The sequence below is a fragment of the Perkinsus marinus genome, assembly GCF_000006405.1.
Source record: "Perkinsus marinus ATCC 50983 genomic scaffold scf_1104296965578, whole genome shotgun sequence".
Taxonomy (NCBI): Eukaryota; Perkinsozoa; order Perkinsida; family Perkinsidae; genus Perkinsus; species Perkinsus marinus.
In genome coordinates this window covers 270,185-293,753 of record NW_003204277.1, presented here as the reverse complement: position 1 = coordinate 293,753, position 23,569 = coordinate 270,185, and the positions used below count along the sequence as shown (strand labels likewise).

The 23,569-nt window shown below is 40.4% G+C and overlaps 8 protein-coding genes across 8 annotated transcripts; 4 read left to right on the top strand and 4 right to left on the bottom strand.

Annotated features, from left to right (window-relative positions):
• Positions 1-2,568: 2,568 nt before the first annotated feature.
• Positions 2,569-3,219, top strand: Pmar_PMAR006671 (hypothetical protein; the record flags this gene model as incomplete). The annotated part of the gene is made up of 1 exon (XM_002769585.1): positions 2,569-3,219. One exon carries the CDS (start codon positions 2,569-2,571, stop codon positions 3,217-3,219), a length of 651 nt encoding a protein of 216 aa, XP_002769631.1.
• A 1,280-nt stretch (positions 3,220-4,499) lies between these two features.
• On the bottom strand, positions 4,500-4,760 carry Pmar_PMAR006670 (hypothetical protein; the record flags this gene model as incomplete). The annotated part of the gene is made up of 2 exons (XM_002769584.1): positions 4,500-4,597; positions 4,652-4,760. The coding sequence occupies 2 exons, from the start codon at positions 4,758-4,760 to the stop codon at positions 4,500-4,502; spliced, it is 207 nt and encodes a 68-aa protein (XP_002769630.1).
• Positions 4,761-4,998: 238 nt separating this feature from the next.
• On the top strand, positions 4,999-5,622 carry Pmar_PMAR006669 (hypothetical protein; the record flags this gene model as incomplete). Its single annotated transcript, XM_002769583.1, has 1 exon — positions 4,999-5,622. The coding sequence occupies one exon, from the start codon at positions 4,999-5,001 to the stop codon at positions 5,620-5,622; it is 624 nt and encodes a 207-aa protein (XP_002769629.1).
• A 4,869-nt stretch (positions 5,623-10,491) lies between these two features.
• On the top strand, positions 10,492-10,725 carry Pmar_PMAR006668 (hypothetical protein; the record flags this gene model as incomplete). Its single annotated transcript, XM_002769582.1, has 2 exons — positions 10,492-10,547; positions 10,590-10,725. The coding sequence occupies 2 exons, from the start codon at positions 10,492-10,494 to the stop codon at positions 10,723-10,725; spliced, it is 192 nt and encodes a 63-aa protein (XP_002769628.1).
• Positions 10,726-11,370: 645 nt separating this feature from the next.
• On the top strand, positions 11,371-12,961 carry Pmar_PMAR006667 (farnesyl pyrophosphate synthetase, putative; the record flags this gene model as incomplete). The annotated part of the gene is made up of 9 exons (XM_002769581.1): positions 11,371-11,565; positions 11,618-11,755; positions 11,810-11,973; positions 12,026-12,160; positions 12,220-12,337; positions 12,397-12,477; positions 12,542-12,625; positions 12,694-12,843; positions 12,893-12,961. The coding sequence occupies 9 exons, from the start codon at positions 11,371-11,373 to the stop codon at positions 12,959-12,961; spliced, it is 1,134 nt and encodes a 377-aa protein (XP_002769627.1).
• A 4,699-nt stretch (positions 12,962-17,660) lies between these two features.
• On the bottom strand, positions 17,661-17,993 carry Pmar_PMAR006666 (hypothetical protein; the record flags this gene model as incomplete). Its single annotated transcript, XM_002769580.1, has 2 exons — positions 17,661-17,800; positions 17,897-17,993. 2 exons carry the CDS (start codon positions 17,991-17,993, stop codon positions 17,661-17,663), a joined length of 237 nt encoding a protein of 78 aa, XP_002769626.1.
• A 1,124-nt stretch (positions 17,994-19,117) lies between these two features.
• Pmar_PMAR006665 (cytochrome c, putative) lies at positions 19,118-19,471 on the bottom strand (the record flags this gene model as incomplete). Its single annotated transcript, XM_002769579.1, has 1 exon — positions 19,118-19,471. One exon carries the CDS (start codon positions 19,469-19,471, stop codon positions 19,118-19,120), a length of 354 nt encoding a protein of 117 aa, XP_002769625.1.
• An 859-nt stretch (positions 19,472-20,330) lies between these two features.
• On the bottom strand, positions 20,331-22,080 carry Pmar_PMAR006664 (hypothetical protein; the record flags this gene model as incomplete). Its single annotated transcript, XM_002769578.1, has 5 exons — positions 20,331-20,398; positions 20,675-20,828; positions 21,263-21,400; positions 21,747-21,868; positions 21,924-22,080. The coding sequence occupies 5 exons, from the start codon at positions 22,078-22,080 to the stop codon at positions 20,331-20,333; spliced, it is 639 nt and encodes a 212-aa protein (XP_002769624.1).
• Positions 22,081-23,569: the final 1,489 nt, after the last annotated feature.

The following is a 23,569-nucleotide window of genomic DNA, read 5'->3' as shown; positions in this document are numbered from 1 at the left end:
AAAATCCCAAAAAACGAGAGGTCTCACACCAGGTGATGCCTGGGATATATGCCTGTGTTAGTGGTCTCGGTTAGACTGAGTATAGGGAAACCTTGCTCGCCAAGATGATCAAAGATTTTTGTGGCGAGCGAGAATTCGATTCGCACTTTCACTGGAAGGCCCAGCTTGCGGTTTCGGACTGAAACTTCCAGTTATTGAATGGCACTTCGCAATGCGAAGTTCGCACCATGATCATTTCATTCAAGTGGGAAAATGCTGCATTCCCACAAGCACAGCACGGTGAAATATCAACGTAGCATACTCCAAAACAAACGGATAAGTACTACCTATCCGTTTGTTTTGGAGTATGCTATGTTGACACTTACCTATTAGGTAGCCCTGACGCAGGCAGTGGTTCTGTAACCGGCCGCAGGCTCAGAGTCTGAGGCTCTGACAGAATCATTAATCGCCGTTACGGACAGACCGAGGTTTGCACCTCGCTTCGCATCGTGATTCGTCAGTGTTCCCGTCTGCGTTTCTTGCTGATATGAGCGCAAGAGTTTTCGACAATCCCCTCATTCGAGAAGAAATAAGACTGGCATACATGATGGGGACGATAGAACAGAGTCAGAAGTGGTGATGGTAACGAATAAATGCAGACATTAAAGAATCAATCAAGAAATGTTCAACGACAGCTCTAATCTCCGAGCGTTGGAAACTTTCCAATGGAAAGCGCGATTGTTCAGCGGCGTGTGATGTGGACTCCTCACGTGACCTGGCCTGTCGTTTCACGTGTGTGTATTGTGCTCCTGGAGCACCCGCACAATCCTTCTCTGGGCCTGATTCGTCCACTATTGTCTACGCCACTACGTTGCGTATGGTGTTCGCTTGGACTACTTGAGTACTTGCCATGGACTTTCCTTAGCTCACTCATGAGCTAGAGTTACCTTGGTATTTGTCTCGCGTGACCTCCGGGACTGTCTATCTTCTTGTTCCCGTAAGGAACAGAGTAGATCTCGCTCGCCTTTAATCTGTAACTAACTCTTTGCTCATTGTGGAATTCCAGGAAGAACTTTCGAGTCTTTGTACTACGGGCTATCAAGTCTTGTGTACTTCTACTGAGTTCCTTCTACCTTCCACCGTAGCTAACCCTACACTACCCCTTCCTGACTTGAGTTCTTAAGTGACTCCAACCCCCGAGTATATCTAACCGACTGGATATCCTCACATTCTGGTAGCAGCTCCTTGTTGCTAAGAACTAGTCAGAAAGGTCTTGAACACCTACCACGAGTACTATGACTACCCCCGGTTCTATCTTCGAGAAGCTCGGTTTGGCCAAGGTGGAAGCTGACGTGCGAGCCCCTTCTGCCTCTGGCAGAAGATAGCTGGGCTTGGCTGTGTTGCTTCTTGGGGCAAGGCCCCAGGGTTGCTTGATTTATTTGACTGTATGGATGTATACAGTCGTGCTTGTACACTTATGCTGTGGCTTCCTTGTGAACGGCTACACACGGGCATGTCTCGAAAGTGGTATTCCGTGTTGGGATTCCACTTTGAGCAATGATGCCACTCTGGAACGATGGCTTGGACTTTTGAGTTCAAGGAGTTCCCTGTCACTAGAATGATGGCTGAAGTAGCTCTACTGTAGTTATACTTCGACTATCTTGGTGAGTTGACTTCGTTGGTCTGCTGTCGGAAAGGGTTGCTCTTACGAGAACTATGAGATGGCATGACACGAAGGTGGATTGTGGTCGAGGACTTGTCCAAGGCTATGATCCTGCGCAAGGCTCTCGGTATGACTGATCAGGCGCGCGCTGAGGGTTTATGAACCCTGAGGTCACAATGTCTCCGGACGAGGAGACTGGGGCTATACAATTCGGCCAAATTGGAGAGCTCCACCCTTGCTCTGGTTCATTGGGATGCTCTATAAGTGCTATGGCTTAGCTTGGTTACGACGGTGTATGGTCCTACCAGCTATTCGGTAGACTTACGTTATTATTGTGTTCGATGTTCACAACGAGCAACTGATTGTGCGCTAGCCTATCTCCTTCGTGACGCCAGAGGCAACGCATGCGTGCAGTTATTGGGCGTGTGCGGCGTGTGGGCGGTTTCAGCCAAGACGATTCGATTGGCTTGGACTTGCTCGATGCTTCTGATGGTGGCTTCGTCTGAGATAACTAAGGGCTTGTCGTACTAAGACTTTTATTCGTACTGGTGGTTGTCCTAAGCTTCCTTGTTACGTGGAACTATGACTCCCAGCAGGACTTCTAATAGGGCTCCTCAACCGCCAAACCTCATGATTCCCACCATGGAGGACTTGGTTAACTGTGATGAACCCACTGGTATTGGTCGTCATGTGGAAAATTTGGTTCGTGTAATGGGCTTTGATCATCCACCTACCCCTCTCGCTAGAAGGAATCGTTGGCTTGATCGTCATCGTTTCCTTGACAAGGACACTGCTATGAGACGTCCTTTGTTGCCTCAACAACTAGGTGTCGTGTCCTCTTCGTGAGTGGACTCCTCGCTGGACCGACTAAGGACCGTCCTTATCGGGACTGGTTGCCTACAGCGGGTGGACTTCTCCGTTGGTGTATGGAAGCTGACACTCTACCTGCCATGGCTATTAACTTGGTTAAGGACATGGACCCCAAGGGCTACCCTTCTACTAATGCTCATCTTGTCTTCTGTTGTCGACGCCATTGCGAAGAAGGACTTTTCAAGCTCATGAGACAAGCTGCGGACTGTCCTATTCGTGAAGGTACCCTGCTCTTCGTTGGCAGGTCGGACAAGAGCTTCACCTCCCGTGTACGGGATGGTAAGGGCCGTCGTAGTGGACTTACTGTCAATGAGGCTAAGTATGGTCATCTCCTGGGTCACAACAAGACCGTTGCTGTCACTAAGGCTCTTCACCAGGACTCTACTGCGTCTGCTGGGTCAAGGGGTTCCCCTTCTAAGTATCTTCCGGCTGCTTTCAAGCTGCGTGCTGATGAATGGTGCAAAACCAGTTGGGAAGCTGTGGACCGTGCTCATCGTGGTGCTGGGACTTACTGGGCTGACGAGGACCCTGGTATGTACAAGAAGTTACGTGAAGCTCCCGCCACTGTCGATGGGGTCTTTGATACTCTTAAGGAGCTAAGTCAAGCATACTCCCAAGACCACCCTAGGACTTCATCATCACGTCCTGCTGAAGCATCTCCTACCTCAGAATCGAGGAAGAGAAGACTTGAGGACTCTTGGTACTAAGGACTTTCTTAGGACCTTCTTTCCTCTCGTCTAGAGTTTTTAATCTGATTTTCCCGTGAAGTCATCTTTGTAGTTAGTAGGACTATTTACAATTATCGAAGTTGCTGTTTGATGATCAAGGTGCCCAATTCGTTATTCGGTAGTTCTACTTTCTATACTGGACTTGCACGTTTTCTTTCCTAGCTAGATTTTTGGCGTTTTCCCTAGTTGGAGACCGTAGTCCAAGCTAGGCGGGGAGGTATGTGATGTGGACTCCTCACGTGACCTGGCCTGTCGTTTCACGTGTGTGTATTGTGCTCCTGGAGCACCCGCACAATCCTTCTCTGGGCCTGATTCGTCCACTATTGTCTACGCCACTACGTTGCGTATGGTGTTCGCTTGGACTACTTGAGTACTTGCCATGGACTTTCCTTAGCTCACTCATGAGCTAGAGTTACCTTGGTATTTGTCTCGCGTGACCTCCGGGACTGTCTATCTTCTTGTTCCCGTAAGGAACAGAGTAGATCTCGCTCGCCTTTAATCTGTAACTAACTCTTTGCTCATTGTGGAATTCCAGGAAGAACTTTCGAGTCTTTGTACTACGGACTATCAAGTCTTGTGTACTTCTACTGAGTTCCTTCTACCTTCCACCGTAGCTAACCCTACACTACCCCTTCCTGACTTGAGTTCTTAAGTGACTCCAACCCCCGAGTATATCTAACCGACTGGATATCCTCACACGGCGGAACTTTAGCGCACGCCCTGGCTCCTCAAGTGTGGAGATCTCACAAATCTTGTAACGCTTTGGATCAGTTACATCTAATCAAGCTATGAAACATGATTGGTAAGTGCAAATCATTTGCTAGCAGCCTGATCGAATAAGAGTGACGCTGTGTCCTGCCGAACTTGGCAGGCCAAGCGGAAAAATTTATTTTTCCATATTTTTCCGTATTTTTCCTTCATTTTTCCTTCAAACTTCAAATTTCCTTCCGAAGGAAATAATTTTTCTATTTTTCCTTCCGCGTGCCAGCCAAATTTTGGCTGTCGCTGCTCGATCCGCTCAGAGGAACATGCTGACCGCAATTGATGGCAGTAATCCCCGGAGTTACCTTAGGAGCTGTAAACCTCAAGAGGGTGGTCCCCTCCATCTACTCTCATGCAGCGACTGCCTAGAGGTCTATGTGTTCCGCAGCGGCTTGCCATCCGGTGAGGCCCTCCTATCATTCTACATTCCTCGCACCGCGACCGTTCTACGGCGTCTGATTCTATTAGATGCCCAGCGCTGGTCTCTCTACAGTGGTTTATCTGGTACCCTTGCTGCTGTCAATCACTTCCATCTCTCTGCAGTTCTTAGTGCGGCCCGCGATGTCATCAGATGCTGTTTCGCCTGTCCCCTGGCCTATGCTGTTCGAGGATGGCATTCCCCTCCCGGATATGACGATAGCGAGCTTACTGCTGAAGAGATGTCCAAGTATCCTTTCTATACCTTCGCTACTGCCGATGTGATTGCGCTTGGTGAAGGCATTAAAGCCGTCAGTGTTCAGTGCCGATTTACGAGGCATTGTATATGGCGCGATCTACCCTCTGGTGTTGAGTCGACAGCCAATGCGGTACGCATGCAGGCGATCACTGGTGGTATGAAGATTTTATGGGTCGACCGTGCATCCTACTTCCGTAGTCGCGAGTTCAGAGTAGTGAGGCTAAGTTTTGGCTAACTCTTGAACTAAGTTTTCTGCTGAGGTGCGGCTACTGCCCCGTCATACTCCTTGGACCGGTAGCCATGAGCGTCACCATCAGTCTATGTTGAACTACCTTCGCAACATCATCCGCAACAGCGCTGGCCGTGTGAGGTTACTGTCTCCTATCGACCGAGAAACTCTCTGTGACCGAGTTGCTCTCACTCACAATACCATGCCGTTAGGAGGATATGTATATTGTGTGCGTGATCCGGTGTTGCGCTACTTATGCCCAGATCTTCTATCCTACGGCCATTTCCGAACTCTTGGTGCTTCGGCGGCCATCAAGGTTGAGGTTCCCGAGTTTCCCTACCGAATCTGTCGGCAGGCTAGACAAGTTTATCTTTCCGAGGCCTGGTCGCGTATCAAGAAGACCAATGCGGATGTTTGCCCACGACTGCGTGCTGGTTACGTTGATCGGGATCCCGGTCGCACGGTTCTGGTCTATGTCCCTACTTCTCGCAAGCTCGCTCAGCCTTTCGTGATCGCCCACGTCGTACAACGTATTAACGACCGTGTGGAGGTCGTACACCCTACTGGAGCCCTCACTAAGGAGCTTGGCTACAATGTGGTTCCTTTATCTCGACATCCTACAGACTACACTACTCGCGAGCAGGGCCCAGTCTTATCGATCTACGGCTTCGAGTGCGGGTTATTGACGCTTCTGGACAAGGCGAGTGGTATGTAGGTCAGGTGGTTGATCAGTCGGGCTTGATGGAGGTTCTGATGCGTTGGTCTAATGGTGCTCCAGAAGAATGGCTCGACCTTGAAACTGAGAATTGGTCCCCTTTAATCGATGACGGTGGGCCTCTTTCACTAACCACTTGAGATAAACAAATCTTAAGTTGAGCCAACTACTCCCACTTACTCAACTCATCTGTAAGAGCATTTCACAAGGAATTCACACTTAAGTGCAAGGTTACTAACCTTAAGAAAGTCGTAAGTAAGATCTCACTCAAGCAATCTCACTCAAGTGAGATGGATAAATCGGGACTCACCCGTTAGTTAAGTAAGTTCGTGATAACGTAGGTTAGTGAAACACTCTTATGGCCTTACCATACTAACTTAAGAATCTTACCTTGAAACTTAAGGATTTTTAACTTGAGAGTGAGAGAGATAAACTCAAGTAAACTTGCAACGCCTAACCTATTTAGTGAAACGAACTTAGGGCGAATTCTTAAGTTTCTTACCGTCCTCACTTAAGTAAGTGGTTAGTGAAAGAGGCCCGGTGACTTCTCACCGTAGGAGGGCGTGTTGTGTATGGTAATATTGTATATGTTGATTGATGTATTGCTCGCATTTTATATATTTGTGCCATCATCGCTCGCCAAGATATCCGCATGAGTATCCGAAACCGTCGACCCTAATGGTCGAATCGGTTGTATTAATTAGACTCCTCCAATCCGGTCCTCTCTGAGGTTGCGTTGTCAACTGCGGATGTAACAAGCCTAATATGGTCGGACATGGGCGTTGATAGTATAATTTGATCGCACATGGGTATTGGTAGTATAATTTGATCGCACATGGGTATTGATAGTATAATTTGATCGCACATGGGTATTGGTAGTATAATTTGATCGCACATGGGTATTGGTAGTATAATTTGATCGCACATGGGTATTGATAGTATAATTTGATCGCACATGGGTATTGGTAGTATAATTTGATCGCACATGGGTATTGATAGTATAATTTGGTCGCACACGAGTATTTATAGCATAATATGGTCGAACAATGTATAGATTCTGCCACTGTCAGAATTCATTTCGTAGTATCTGCGGCTGTCCATGGTTCAACTTTCTGCAGAGTTTGCAGAGATGGCATAGGCGCCCCAACCAGGTTTACCGCTCCAAATCCAAATGATGACATATTCTTGCATATCGCTGAAGTTGGACTATAATTAGATGGCAACACTCCCGAAATAGAATCTGCCACCACTTTCCCCCATACATGGCTTTCCCCGACATATTTTTCGAGGATTGCTCACATGTTTTCCCCACAATTCACAGCAGCTCTAGTACAGCTTCACTTCTGTTACCACGTAGCCTCCAGATGCATACCAGATTCATAAGTCTTTCGGATCTTCGAAGTATGACCGACAGTCATTGACCGTAATAATGTGATCGATTTATATTGTTTAATAGTGTTAAACCGTCACATTAAACCTTTCCGAGTGATTCTCACGATTGATTCGTGAATCATATATGCTCACAGCGCATACTTGCCACGAAACTCTCCAACGTATATAACTAAAAAAGTGTCGTCTACGAGCAGTACTAGTCGAGCGCTACATGACAAGAAGAGTTTTAACATAGAATCCTCTGTTGTGGACGGCATTAATGTTGCAACAAAATATGCGCTGATGTTTTCAGTGTCACAACGACACATTTGGGAGTTCCTGTCTCACAACATACCGTTCATTGGAATTGAGTTGGGTGAGTTAGCTGGTTCTCATGCATCGTGCGTTATTAATTTCATGTTGGGATCTACACCATGCACCATGCGCAACGTTTACAAGATACCGATTATTATAACCTATTGATATGCATCGATGTGATCTGTGTTACAACATCCTGATTCAGGATTCAGGATTCCTGAAATAACATCGAATTCACCGATGAAACCTCAATCTTATGGTGCTTCAGTGCTTGAACGCGTTATGATAATGTCGAAAGTGGCGACTCACAACGCTACCAAGGCTGACGAGCTCAGCTTCCCACAAGTGACACTGCTCATATTACATGTTTGCGAGGTGTGATGAGAAGCTGCTATTGCGTGTCATCGATTTGAAATCAATGTCTGCCTAACAATATCTGAGCCCTTCTCTTCACCCAACCATTTCAGGAATGCCGTCAAGCATGTCCACACCTATCGATAGTGATCCAGCTATTCTGCCTCCTAAAACTACAAACTTCAATATACTCACTACTATTGCAGAGGCACGAACCTACTGCGTTAATGTTTACAACCTCATCATTAATCTTGCAACCTTTCACTACACATGCTACCATCACCTCTACTGTTGATTCTGATCTCTTGCCCACTAAGTAGTCACCATCAAAAAAGGTGAAAGTTGAAAAAAGCCAAAGTGGGCAAGCTTACCGAAAGTACTTCCGCCCCCTATCGTTTGAACCGTCGCCAGGAGATGAGTCAGATCGTATAAGTTCGATATAGCGCTTCTCCTTAGGAAGCGCTTGGCGCTCAATTCATTAACTCCGAGAGATACACTGGTGCAAGTGTATCGTGATTTCTTGATTCAAGAATCTTGATCCTTGCTACAGTACCGGCATGTTATTCGTCCGTGCTTCCAGTGTGCCACGAACGCCCTCAGACAGCTTTAACCCGTCAGCGCGCCGCACAGCAGCTCATGATCCTCCATGGTCGACGTGGCTTGGCGCAAGCGCCAGGCTGGCCCCGTTCCTCTAATCTTGCTTCTTCTCCCCCTTCTTTTCCTGCTGCCTCCTAGCCTCGCCGCTGGCGACTCGCCAGAGCGTTCGCGATCTCGTTCCCTAGACAAATGTTATGGGCTTTCACCCACTGGATGAGGTTACTGTTTTAGAAGACAGGCGCGCTCCAAGACTTCCCGAGCAGACAGTACAGACTGACTCTAGCTTACCCGGTTTTATCACTGCGCGCGTGGGGGTTTGAGAGTCACTACATACAATTGCTTTCCTAAGCGTGTTATCTATGGTACTCGCAAGCCTGATGGCGGCGTCCTCGATTCCTTTGAATTCTCCTTGCATTATTGTTGCATAACCTGGGAGTCTGAAATAGGAAAACCAGGAAGCATGTGTGCTATGTCCATTTGAGACCAATTCAACTGTACTCGACCGTACACGGCCGATGAGGCCTTCCTCGTTTATCCTACAACCGCCACTGAATATGTGTCTCTCCGTGAGTGGAAGGCAATTCACCAGGCTATGATATAATAATTCCCAGACCTATCTTTGACGATCGACACCAGTTTCCATCTTCAATACCAAGTGTTTATCCAATTTATCACACGCAATATTTACTTCATAATCAAATCCTCGTTCCTCACTGAGGATTCTTCAGCAATGACCCTTATTCTTACCTATCTTCTACCAAGTAGTATTTGGACTACCTATGACGCACATTACTTTTGTTTCTCTCACAAATTGCACCTACTCCGACCGTAAACGAAGTATAGTAAACGCTTGAAGTAAACTACAACTTGACGATGTATCCCCCACTTATCCGAAGGGCAGGTACAAATGAGCTTACTATGAAACCTAACTATTCCCCGAACGTAGCGAGGGATGTGGTCCCTCCGAGTAAGAGAACCCCGAAACGAAACGACGGGTTCTGTTAGTATCAACTGTTAGTCCCACGAAAACACAAGCGTTATCATCTTGAGCCATAGTTATCGCCGGTCCTAATATAGTGGCTCAAACACGAATTTCTAACAGAGCGAATTAGAACAAACAGTTCCAGGATCTCTGATTATAACCACGCAGAACAAGTAACTACACCTTTTCCCGTGCAAGTTTGACAAGTGAGCAAACCAGAATGACAATGTTACTATCAAGATCGACAATGAGAATCCAAGTTTGTCACCGGCAGAATATACCACAATCAAGAATGACAATAAACCACACAAGTTTGACAATACGCACACAAGTTTGACAATACGCATCCAAGTTTGACATTGAAGAGGGTTTCTTTGATGAGAAGTTGAGTGAGAGGGATCCGATAGCAGATAGGCAGAGAGCTGAAGAGCAACACATGTTCTTATACCCGTACCGGGAAGATATGCTGCGAGGAATGTGTGACCGTATATCAACATGCCGAGTTGAAGTGTCAAACCTGGATGTGTATTGTCAAACTTGTATGCGTATTGTCAAACCCGTGTGGAATATTGTTATTCTTGATTGTGATATATTCTGCCAGTGTCAAACATGAATTCTCAAAGTCAAACTTGATTGTAAGTTACAATTTGTAACATAATTGAATTGTGACAAACTTGGATTCTCATTGTCTCTCTTCATGATAATATTGTCGTTCTTGTTTGCCCACTTGTCAAACTTGCACGGGATAAGGTGTAGGTGGTTCTGCATCATCCAATAAAAGTAATACTTCAATACTAGCCGTTTCAAGACTCTACTCGTTTTGAATCTTGCGCTGTGGCGCATGCGAGCTATCGTCGTCGTCGTCGTTGTCAGCGGCGGTCGTGGCTCACGCAGCTCATGGCAGAGTATTAGAGTAGCGAATATTTCACCTTTCTGGAGTCAACTAAGCGTTGTCGAATTGAGAGAAATTGGCTGTAAGATTTGGAAAGAAATTTTCCACTCTAAAGTGTACTCACTTGGCATAGTTCGACGTGAGAAGAAGACTTAGTACAACTATTGTACAATATTGGTATCATGATGTCTATGGTTGTAGTGATGAAATGAGCGAACAGCACAGAGGTTTGGGGTCTAATAGCACTCGTATGTGGGGTGTTTGTATTAATATTATTTCTCACAAGTTGGTGGAGTGTAGTACTAGTATTATCGCTTATCATTAATACTCATCATAATCATCAGTTCATATTATCATGAGTTCTCCTATCACTTCAGATACCGGTATTACTACGCATGATATGTCTAAGAAGTAGTGTATTATAGGTATTATTATAATTATTTACACTACTAGATTCCGTTCCCCCATAATACGTGATGTTATACGTAATATTATAAAGGAGAAGATCGATGACGCTATGACGACTAAGGACTATGGTCAACATGATAATAATAATTCACATTATGATTCTAATGGTAACATTAACTAGTATCCTTTTATTGTTTATTATTGATAGTATACGGTCCATTATGTAAAGTATTATGTGATGATATTAAAGATAGAGTCACAGACCTATTACCACGATATAAGGTGTTAGTAGAGGTATCAATAACAGAATGTAAGTGGATAATCATATATTGATAATTAGGTTATCATTGCTGAATATACTGGTCAAGGTATGAAGGTATCATCTAAGTGTTTATGGGATAATAATATGGATAATTTAGCGACTCATACTTATATAACAGTAATTACTATATTATGGCTTAATAATACTATTAGAATATTATTAGGATACGATAATATGTCTTGGAGTAGTATACGGCATATATATGTATTAGCATGATTATCATTATTGTTGAGTGTATGGGGGGTATTATCATCAACTATATCATGACGATAATGATGATTATCGTGTTTAGTACTATTTACGTATTACCTTATTATTAGTAGTATGACGAGATTCCTTAGTAAAGATGTATGGAGATTTATGAATGTAACTTTAAATAGTATCACTAGCTACAAGAAGAAGAAGAAGCTTGTGTACTACATTAAGAGAGGGAATAATATTTATAATAATAGAAGTCATATTACTATATATAATACAGTACCACTACTACATCCACTACCACAGATGTCTACTACTAGCAGTAATGAAGGATATTATCCTGATCCTACTAAGTTGAGAAATGATGTTATTAAAGCATTCCCATCATTTAAGGATGATATACTAGCTGATATTAATAATAGATTAACAGTATCATCCTCTAATACACTAAGAGATAGTATTATTAACTATTTCGATACATGTATTGAGTACACAACTAAGGTAATAATAATACTACTACTACTCTATACCATAATCGTTATAATTATTTTAGGATGGTGGTAAACTTAATAGGGCTACTAGTTTAGTAGCAGCATATGATATACTCCATCATCATCATCATGATGATGATCAACATGATGATGATAGAGATATAGCTCTCAAGCTAGCATGGTGTGTTGAGATATTACAGGTACTGATGTATACTAGTAGTAGATGTTGTTGTATTCATTGTTCATATTATTAGAGTCACTTCCTAACTCTCGATGATGTTATGGATTCATCAAGTACTCGTCGTGGTAAGCCTTGTTGGTATACTAAGGTTGGTGTATCCAATGCTATTAATGATGGAGCATTCTTATATTCTACTATATATCCATTTATAAGGAATATCGCTTCACATAAGGAATGGTAGTATTAATAATCATCATCTTATCATAATCATTGTTATTATTATTATCAGGTTATTAGACGTTATTGATATATTTGCCCATATTGAGCAGTGTACTCTCATAGGACAGCATTTAGATGTTAATGGAGGTATGCAACAACAACAACAACAAGATAGTGAACATAATAAAGAGAAGGAGATAGAAAGGTAAGTTGATGATAATGATGATGTTGATACTAGTTGTAGTATGTATTGAGTAATAATAGGTTCAATACTATAGCTTTGTATAAGACAGCATTCTATACTTACTATTTACCAGCATCTGTTGGGGTATTTGCTAGTGATGACAAAGATGCTGTTAAGTATCTACCTCTTATTAAGGATGTAATATATCTCTACTATTACAACTATACTCACTACTACTAGTAGTACTAATCTTGTAGGTATGTCTTAAACTTGGTGTTTATTTTCAAGCACAGGATGACTTCTTAGATTGCTATGCTTCTCCTGAGGTTCTAGGAAAGGTAATGATAACCTTATTATTATTATCATTAATATCATTATCAATGTTATTATTATTATTATTAGATTGGTACTGATATTGAAGAGTGCAAAGCCTCATGGTTATATTGTACAGCAATTGATGTATTAACTATGGATAATAATAATAAGGTTATTAACAACAAGAAGAATGCTTACTATTATTATTAACATCACTATGTTAGGCTTTACTCGATGAGTTGTATACATTATATAAGAAGGATGATAAAAGTGTAGATGATGTTGAGAGAGTCAAGGCTATATATCGTAGCTCCCCATTGGATATGGAAAAGCGTTTTATGATATATGAAGAGGAATCCAAGAAGGAGCTTGATAACATAATATCCAAGGTAATAATATAAATAACACATTATTATTACTTACTACTTTTATCATAAGGTAAATCATGATGGTGTCAGAATGCTACTTACATATATGTTGGATCGTACTTATAAAAGGAGTAATTAGTATAATGATGACATTAGTAGTAGTAGTAATCGTTGGTAATAGTTATGATGCGTACTGTGCTGCTTCTGTTCTTATTATTCTTCCTCTCTCTACTGTAGTATCATCATCATTATCATCATTGTTGTTATTGTTGTTAATACTAGTAGTGGGTAAGATCGTTTAATGTCGATGTCATCATCATTACAAAGAGCAACACTCCATGCACCTCTACATCATAAGAGACCACTACCACGACAACAACAAGAACAACAACAGACAACAGTAGCAGCACCACGACCATCTACAGTTGAGATGTTAGAGGATGCTGTTGTCAATGATAATAATAACCATGGTAATGGGGGGATAATGGTCTAGTGTCGATTATTATTATGATGATGTTCAGAAGTCAACAATAACAACCATGAATTATCATTAGCAGTAGACAACAATAATAATAGTAGCATCCCCCCAACTACTACAGTATGGCCACGACAACGACGACGATCTACACCTGATAATAACGACTTTAGTAGCATAACTGAACAAGAAGAAGAAGAAGAACATATAAGGCCCTGGCTATTCGGATTGGATTCCTCTGTAACGAGGATATCATCATCACCAACAATAACTGGATCACCAGAACCACTACTACTAACAACAACAACAGGAGAAGGAGGAGGAGGAGGAGGAGTCATAAAGTATTACTACTGTTGTGTCTACTGTGTATACCTGTATATGATCAGTGCCAGTAGTACATCTACACTGATACAGAGTAGCTAGTACACATACTACAGCATGTAGTATGAAGAACAGCAAGGGAGATGAGATGAGAGATAACCACGATACTTATTCGAATCAGAGAGAAGGAGAAGAAGGAGGCAACAGGGATTACAACAAGGAGAACATACTGTATTATAATGATACTACTACTATTAGGATGAATGACCTTACTTATCAGGTTACTCCTACACTTCATATCTATAATAACCGTTATATTCCTCCTCATCCTCCTGTTACTACTACTAATGCTAATTATGATGAAGACCTCAATGATCATGACCATAATCCTAGGAGAGGATCATCATCATCATCATCACCATACAACAATACTCAATATCATATTATCAATAATGATAATAATATCATCATCATGGTACAACGTTTAATAGATGCTATCATTCAACTTATGAATACTGGCAATATGTCACAAACTGAGGTAATGATGATGATCACTACTACTACCACTGCTACTACCACTGCTACTATGACTGATACGTTAATATTGTTATCAGGTTATTAATGTATTGAAGGCGATAATACCATCGTCGTCGTCTCCATCATCTGTAATCACAAATAATACTACTACTGGTCATTGCAACACCACCACCACCTTCTCCTATTTATGTAATTGTTTCCTTTCCATTACTCATGATAATGATGAATACATGAATAAGGTAGTATAATAAATAATAATAACTAGTAGTAGTAAGAGCAGGCACGTCGATCATACCTCCTAAAGTGGATGTCTCTAACTCCAGATGGTGCATTATATGTTATATATAATGCTATACTTCATCTTACTCATAAAGGTAGTGGTGCTCTTTATGTGGTCATATTATTATTATAAGATTCATAACTATTATGATATTCAGGTATATTATCGTTATCGGAAGAGGAAGAATTAACTAATGCACTATTATTATTATATAACAAGAACAATAACTATCATCATCATCATGATTCATCATCATCACTTTATGATAATAAGAATGGGATCAAGAATGATAACAATCCCCTCACTATCATTGCTCAACAGTACTGTGAGGTATCATCAAGAGTAGGCGGCGGCGTATTAGATGTATTATTAATCGTATACTATTTATAGTAAATGATGTCTTATTTCAGGATGATAGTAGTAGTGATAATAATCCAGATGTAGTAGCAGCATCATTCCTCCGGACTAAGCTCATTATATGGTCTCAACTAATGACACCACAACAACAACAACAACAACAACAACAACAACAACAACGACACAGTCCGAATATTGATCATCATCATCATCGTCATTATGGTGGTGGTGGTGGTGAGTATTACAATGATTATGATGATGTAGTAGAGGATATAGGAAGACATCATCAGCATGATGATGATGATGATGATATGATACAACAAGGGTCATATCATCATCAATGGAAGGGGACCAGTAAGGGGATTATTGATAGGAATAATATGAGGATGATGATGAGGAGAAGAAGAAGAAGGATGATGACGACTACGACTACGACGATGGACAATATGATGTTGGCACAACAACAACAACAACAACAACCTCCTACTATTACTACTACTTCTACAGCTGGCAAACCTCAAGGAATCATTCATCAAGAGTGGTAGTAGTAGTAAGGAGTAATATTAATAACAACAACAACAACTCAATATTAGTTATCCATATATGAATATACATCCCCATAATGATGTTGCGTCTGCTGCTGGTGCTGCTGCTGTTGCTGCTGCTGCTATCCCTTCTCCATCACCAGTAATACCACTATAAGGGTTGCTATTGTTGTTGTTATTGTTGTATTCTTAGAGCAACTCGCCATTGTCATCCCCTTCATCATCATCATTACTATATGGAAGGTACTTTGATACCATCATCATTATCATCATTGATATCTTCGTCAATCAGGGGTATATCTCTTAATCGAGGATTATCATCATCACCACCTCGACTTGTACCACCACAGCAACAGCAGCAGCAGCAGCAGTCCAAACAACGACAACAACAAGATGATGATGATGATGAAGTTATGATGATGCAAGGAGGCAATCATCATTATACTCATCATAATACTAATATGGCTCCTGTTGTGAGAGTACCCACTGCAAGAAGGTAATAATCATAATAATAATGCTCAGTGATTATTATTATTATTACAACATAATCATATCAGACCTCAATATCCTATCGTTAATAACAACATAGGTCTAGGACTTATGCATAATGATAATAATGCTGGTGGAACCAGCAACAACAACAACGGCAGTATTATTAATGGATTATTTCTACCATCGTCAACTCCACCACTCGAACCAGTATTAGAAGGGGGAGAAGAGGAAACAACAACAACAACAACACAACAAAGAAGAGGAGGAGGATCTCCTCCATGCATTGACTTGTAACAATAATAATATCAACATCATCAGCATCATCATCATCATCATCATCAAGGTTACTCCTCTTTTTATTATTATTACTGTTACAGTTCATTGACAGCATATGGAAGATCATCTCCATCACCTACTCCATCACCAGGTCTTGCTCCTATTCGAACACCAAGTTTATACAATCCATCTGTAATAATAATTCCACTAATTATTTTTATGTCCATGATGTCGTTGTAATGATCATAGCCATCACCATCTCCTACTACTACTACTACTGCCCTCTATCCTAATAATAATGCTGGTGACCACCTTGGATTGGTCATTGGTTACAACAACAACAACACTAATATTGGGATATCTGAGGATAGTAGTAATAGTAGTTATACCTCTACTAATAATAATACTAATACAGGATGCTCTTATCATCCATCTCATTTAACACATGGAGAGAAAGAGAAGGAGGAAGAAGAATCACACAATATGATGACAACTGAAGTGCGGATGACGATGATGAAGAAGAAGAAAGTAATAAACATATACTGCTACTGAGTATCATCATCATCATCATCATCATATATTGGAATATTATTCTAGAACGGCGGCGGCGGCGGAAGTCCTGTGGTCGAAGTCGATGATGAATCGGCGGTGGTGGCGGTGGCGGCAGCAAATCAAGTCGATAATACCAAAAATAATTAAAGTTGTCAGCTTCTCAACAAGAACAACGATGAATGTGTTCAGTTCAGTGATTAACACAACTGGTGGGTATACGATATATTATATGCTTGTAATATACACAACTGGTGGGTATACGATATATTATATGCTCGTAATATACACAACTGGTGGGTATACGATATATTATATGCTCGTAATATACACAATTGGTGGGTATACGATATATTATATGCTTGTAATATACACAACTGGTGGGTATACGATATATTATATGCTTGTAATATACACAACTGGTGGGTATACGATATATTATATGCTCGTAATATACACAACTGGTGGGTATACGATATATTATATGCTTGTAATATACACAACTGGTGGGTATACGATATATTATATGCTTGTAATATACACAACTGGTGGGTATACGATATATTATATGCTTGTAATATACACAACTGGTGGGTATACGATATATTATATGCTTGTAATATACACAACTGGTGGGTATACGATATATTATATGCTTGTAATATACACAACTGGTGGGTATACGATATATTATATGCTTGTAATATACACAACTGGTGGGTATACGATATATTATATACTTGTAATATACACAACTGGTGGGTATACGATATATTATATGCTTGTAATATACACAACTGGTGGGTATACGATATATTATATGCTTGTAATAGAATTACAATGAAAACAGGAGTGAATTCCTCCGATAACTTCACGACAACACCAACTCAACAGTTTCTTGTTTACTATTCAAAGTCATTAAATGATGATCCTTTTCTTCCTTCACAATCTTCCTCAATAATGTATTAGCCTATGAGTGTGTGGCAATGATATAACCACACACGATCTACTTGGGTTGAAGAGTAGCCTCATCATTGACCTTCCGTTCATGTTCATCTTCTTCAGAATCATAATTAGGATCACCCTTATCCATAGCAGCATCAGCTGGTGGATCACCAGCAGCACCCCATGTATATTTGCCACCAGCTGAAGAGAAGGAACAATAATAATAACAACAACAATAACAAGAAGTAGAATAGACATTCAACATCATCATTATGAATATGAAGAACAATAACTCACCTCCCTCTTTCTTCTGAGCAACATCAGCATTAACAGAAGACTTGGGATTGCCACTGTGGCGCTCCTTTCTGGTATCATCAGATTTGCCGTATCCCATATTTCAACTTAACTAAGTAATTTCAGAGTTGATGACTCTGGCGCTCCGTTCGCTACTCGCCGCGCTTCAGCGTCGCTTGATATCTTGCAAGTACTCAAGTTCACTCATCATCATCATCAGCTAAGGAGTAGTATCTATCAGTAGGGCTAGCGAGATCTTCTTGGTCGATGTCTTTTACTTATCACCTTGAGACGGTTTGGTGTATATATAAATAATAACAATAATAATAATAATTTGGTGTAATATAATAACTGTAATAGCACCTAGTAATACCAGGTGCTATTACAGTTATTATATTTTAATAAGGTAATATACCTTTCACCTCTAAATTAACTCCATTAACGCAATGTTTTGGGAAATTGGACTCTGTTGTTGAACATTCCTTGTTCGAACAATGATCGGTTCATTCCAGTTTCTTCTCTATGTCTTTGTATTAAGTTTCTTCCAAGTGTCATACTTCATATGCCATTCATTACAGGACTTCTTTGTGAGCACAATCATTCATCATAGTTCTACTCGTAAACGATGATACATCCTTGAATAACAATACTAATAGTAGCATACCACGATTAATGTGTAGTGTGGGTTCACGTATAATCACGACTACCGAAGTTACGAGATGATTTGGTTATTTGTTGTTGGTTTTCTATGTTTCTACCCTAACCAGATACATTTCAACGTGCCTTGTATCACATAAACGATTGTGAGTATTAGAGTCGATATTGTTCGGATTGATCGCCATGATACATCCTTCGATATACTACACAACGAAGTGGTTAATAGACAGATGAAAGCGCTTAGTCATTACCTGCACGCATCTCGGAGTGAGCAATGTCAAACAAAGAACACTCATATGTTCCTTTCTTGACAGGAAAGGGGGCTGATGGATTAGAGTCTGTAATCGCACTTAACTCGAATATATCACAATAGTAACACCTTCTTTATTCATGTTCCATTATTCGAATCACTTTCTAAACAGTAAATGAGTATTTCACGAACGTTCTACTCAATGACAACAAAACTCAGCATATGTTACGCATCATCATGAGCGGAAACATAACTTCATCATCTTCAATTGATAAGAAGACTACAGCCTAACTGCTAGCCATGATAGCAATGACCTATTATAAACCCTGTTGATTCTTGACGAATGCGATCAGGTCGGCCCTCTCCTTCTCTTTCTTCATACCAGCAAACACCATCCTAGTCCCGGGTATATACTTCTTGGGATTGACCAGGTATAGGAATAGATGTTCAGGGGACCAAGTGATGCCAGAATTCTTATTAGAAGCAGAATAATCAAAGTTAGGTACCCTACCAGCCTCACGTCCAAATAGACCATGTAATGGTGGACCCTGTTTCCCAGCACCTCCTTCTTCACAGGTATGGCATTGAGCACACTTAGCCTTGAATATCTTAGCACCACGCTTGGCAGAACCATCAGGAACAGTGATATCAGGATTAGGTCGGACCGACATCACAAAATGTAAACTACTAAATGACAGAGACAAGAGATGGAAGAGGAGGATGAACAACAATTCAACAACAGGATAATAAATACGATTAAAGGCGAGCGAGATTGACGTGTGTATCATATTAATCGGGCGAGCGAGTATGACGATAGTAAGCAGCAGCAACATCATCATCAATCTTACAGCGGGTATGGTGGTGGTTCAATGAAGACGCGAATGATTAGAAATTAAAAGTATGAGAGGCTCTATCTTGATAAAGGTAATGATGACGATGCTGCTGCGGATGATGATGATGATGCTGCGGATGATGATGATGATGATGCAACATGTTGTATGACATCATGAATGACTTGAGCACCTCTTACAAGATTTAATACTGGTATCTGATGATGATAACGTGTGTCATCATCTTATAATGGTATTGTCGTTATGATGATCATCATAAGGTGTCGTCGGACTTATTAGGACTTACACTTTCTCCCTCTTGATGTGGCATATCCTTAGGTGTAGCTAATGGTATCTGTACAGTTGGTGCATGTAGAATATCTTGTAATAAAGATAATACTGCCATAGATCCTCCTTCTCTAACAAGTAAGACCTGAATAATATCGATCTACTAATATAAGAGGATGAGGAGGACCTTCTCATCATTATATAAACCCCATGCATCCTTCATTGCATGCCTTGTATACATCAATAACCTTCTACTAGCCTCTTCTATACTTGGCTTATTATCATCATTATTATCATATTCCGATGATGATTCCCAATAATTCCAACAACTGGTAGTCTGTATAGTAACTTCATTAGGTGATCGTCGCTAAAGAATAGATACTAGTCTCAATAGTCTCTAGTTAGTTATTCATCATTGTACTACCTTATAGAACTCATCTTTAATATGCTTATCAACAAGACTTATAAGCTTACGAGCATCTTGATTAGGAACGAAACGTATCTACTAAAGATAATGTAGGAGGAGGAGGAGGAATATGATGTGAAACAACATAAGAATGATGATGCTAGTACATACACTGATATTGGCTCTAGCCAATTGTGGGATAATCCTTGCATGAGCACAATGTCCATGAGTTAATGATGATGATGATGATGTCATGCCAGTGGATACATCAAGAATTGATAATGATGGTAATAGCCAAGTCCCTAATATCGTATTAATAGTAGTAGTTATTATTATTATATTAGCATCACGTTTTAGTCTGTTAGAAATATCCTCAAGAGCATCATTTTCCTCTTCTTCCACCTCCTCCTCCTCCTTATGTACAGTCTTATTATTATTGATGTTGATAGCTCTAGCTGCAGCATGAATAGCTTTATTATCACGATCTTGAGCAGGATTACGTACCTACTAATGATGATGATTAGGATGACCATTATAGGACTTTAGGAGTTGGAGATATTGTAATACTACATCATCATAGAATCCAGGAATGGTTATGAAACCACGATTATCAACTAAAGTCTGGCATAAACTCATTAAATCAAGTAATGGTTCGGATAAAATACCACCATGAATACCTGACTATCATCATCATTATCAATACCACTAGCATACCAATCATAATAATCTTATTATTATTACCACTGGGCAACCCATTAAGTGTCTTCTTACTCTTTTCTACTACTGTATTATTATTATTTTGTGATAGGCCTATAGATGATGCTGATGATGATGCTTTAACTTCGATAATTAAATCGATAACTCCCCGCATTGCATAGCATACACAAGGTTCATCCTAGATTAATAATAATGTGTAGTAGTATTATTATAATTACTACTTCTAATATCCATTGGCTATTAGTAGATATAACAGCAGACACCTCATTAGGACCTATCCAATTATTATTAATAGCCCATTTAATAGCATCTCGAAAACCAGTAGAACCTCTTTCCTCCATACCTTCACTTATCATTATCTATACATAATCATGTACTAGTAGTAGTACAAGAGGTAATAGTGGGTATTATTACTATATTGGGTAATCTAGTACTATTCTCAGTAGTACTCTGATCTCCAGTGATATTAGTAGTAATAATAGATTGAGTATTATTATTATGATGATAGCGTGTTGTTGTTGTTAGTAACTTCTTCACTGCTAGTAGTTGTGCTCCTAGAGGGCCTTTACAATCGGCTGATCCTCTACCATAAATTCTACCATTAATTCCAGTAAAGGCATATGCATCATCAGATAATGCTGGTACCTATGATAGTTATAATAATAATAATGATGAATACAACTTTATTATTATCATTATTATTACCACATCATAATGACTATATAATACTATAGTAGTAGCTAATGGATCCCATCCAAGACGTGCAATAATAACAGGGTTCATCATCATCATAATAGGGGCGCTATTTCTATACTTCATAATATTATCTATACACATCATCATCACTTATACTACTACTACCTATTGTAGAATCATCATTACTTCTTGAGCCATCATAATCATTATTATCAACCTTCGTATCGAATGCCATATCAGTATTATATAAAGTGTTATTATGATCATCATACTCCTCATTATCATTATCATCATGTTGTTGTGGTACATCTAGTAATCGTACGGTAAAACCTATATTCTCCATACTATGTAGGATATACTGTGCACATTGTACACAGTCATCATATCGTAAAGTTTCCGAACCTATAATCACCACAACTTATAATAAATTTATAGTATAATAATATATTAGCCTCACGATATGAGCCACATCGCTTGATGAAATCAATAAGCCATTGCTCATCTGATAATAATGATGATGTTGTTGATGGTGGTGGTGATGGTGGTGGTGGTGGCGGTAGTGCATAACCGTCAATATCACTATTTGCATCATCGATAAAGGGTAAACCTCGATGCTGCTGCTGCTGCTGCTGCTGAGCTCGATACTCTTCTTCTATTGAGTCGTCTAAAGAAGTAGTAAAGTATATACCCCATCATCACTACAAGTTACCCGTTGATTGTTCTTCTTGTTTTACTGCTTGTTGTTGTGGTGTGGATACTAGATGGAATATCCTAACTGTATCACCACCAGCAATAGCCAGAATATTGGGTAATTCTGTACTTAACGATAATAACTGAATAGCAATGGTAAACAATGGTCCAATATGCATGATACTACCACCTTAGCAGGAAAGAAATGAGTACTAATAGCAGTATTATTATTATCAAAGCGTCGCTGCTGCCCCTGCTGCTGTTGTTGTTGCCTCCAAATGTTAGAATGGGGCCGCAGCAGGTGGCGGCTGCTTCCTTGTCGTCCATCATTGAATAATACACTAGGCGGAGGCTCTTGACTGAGGTATACTCTAGTTATAGGTGTTATCTCATGAGCACCATAACCATTGTTATTATTAGTATCTTCTTCTTCTTTATGTTGTCGTTGTTGTATACTCCATACCGATACATGAGTTAGGGAACTAGATACTAACATCTAACAAGAACAGATAAGTAGTAGTAGTAAGAAGAAGGAGGGAACTTACATCCGCATCATTAGTGTGGACTACAGCCAATGATAAGACAGCAGTTTCCAATGTTCTTCTTGTTGTTGTTGTTGTTGATGTATTATTAGATGATGATGATGTTATAGTATTATAATGAGGTATTAGACCATCATCATGGTGGTGATGATCTATTCTTCTCCCTCTCTCATATTCATTATGATACAGTGTTTGGCGACAATTCCATAATAAATGCTCTGGTGGTGGTGGTCTTAGTAATGATGATGATGATGATACCATCATCATTTTGCTAAACCAAACTCTAATAGTACCTTACAGGCATCATACAACATCATCATCATCATCATCATGCTGCTGCTGCTGCTGGTCACAACATGACTTTTATTACCATCAGCACTACCAGAGAATACTTCCCCACCACTTGATGATGATGATGATGTTAGACAGAATATAGCACCTGCCATCATTATTATAATAGACATAGAGGTTATAATACCTCTATGTCCAACTAAAGGGAATGCTCCTGCTGCTGCTCTTGCTGCTGTTGCTCCTGGTGGTGCTGCTGTGGCACAGGTTGATGATGAGTGTTCTTGTTGTTGATGATGTAAGTGGTGGTGG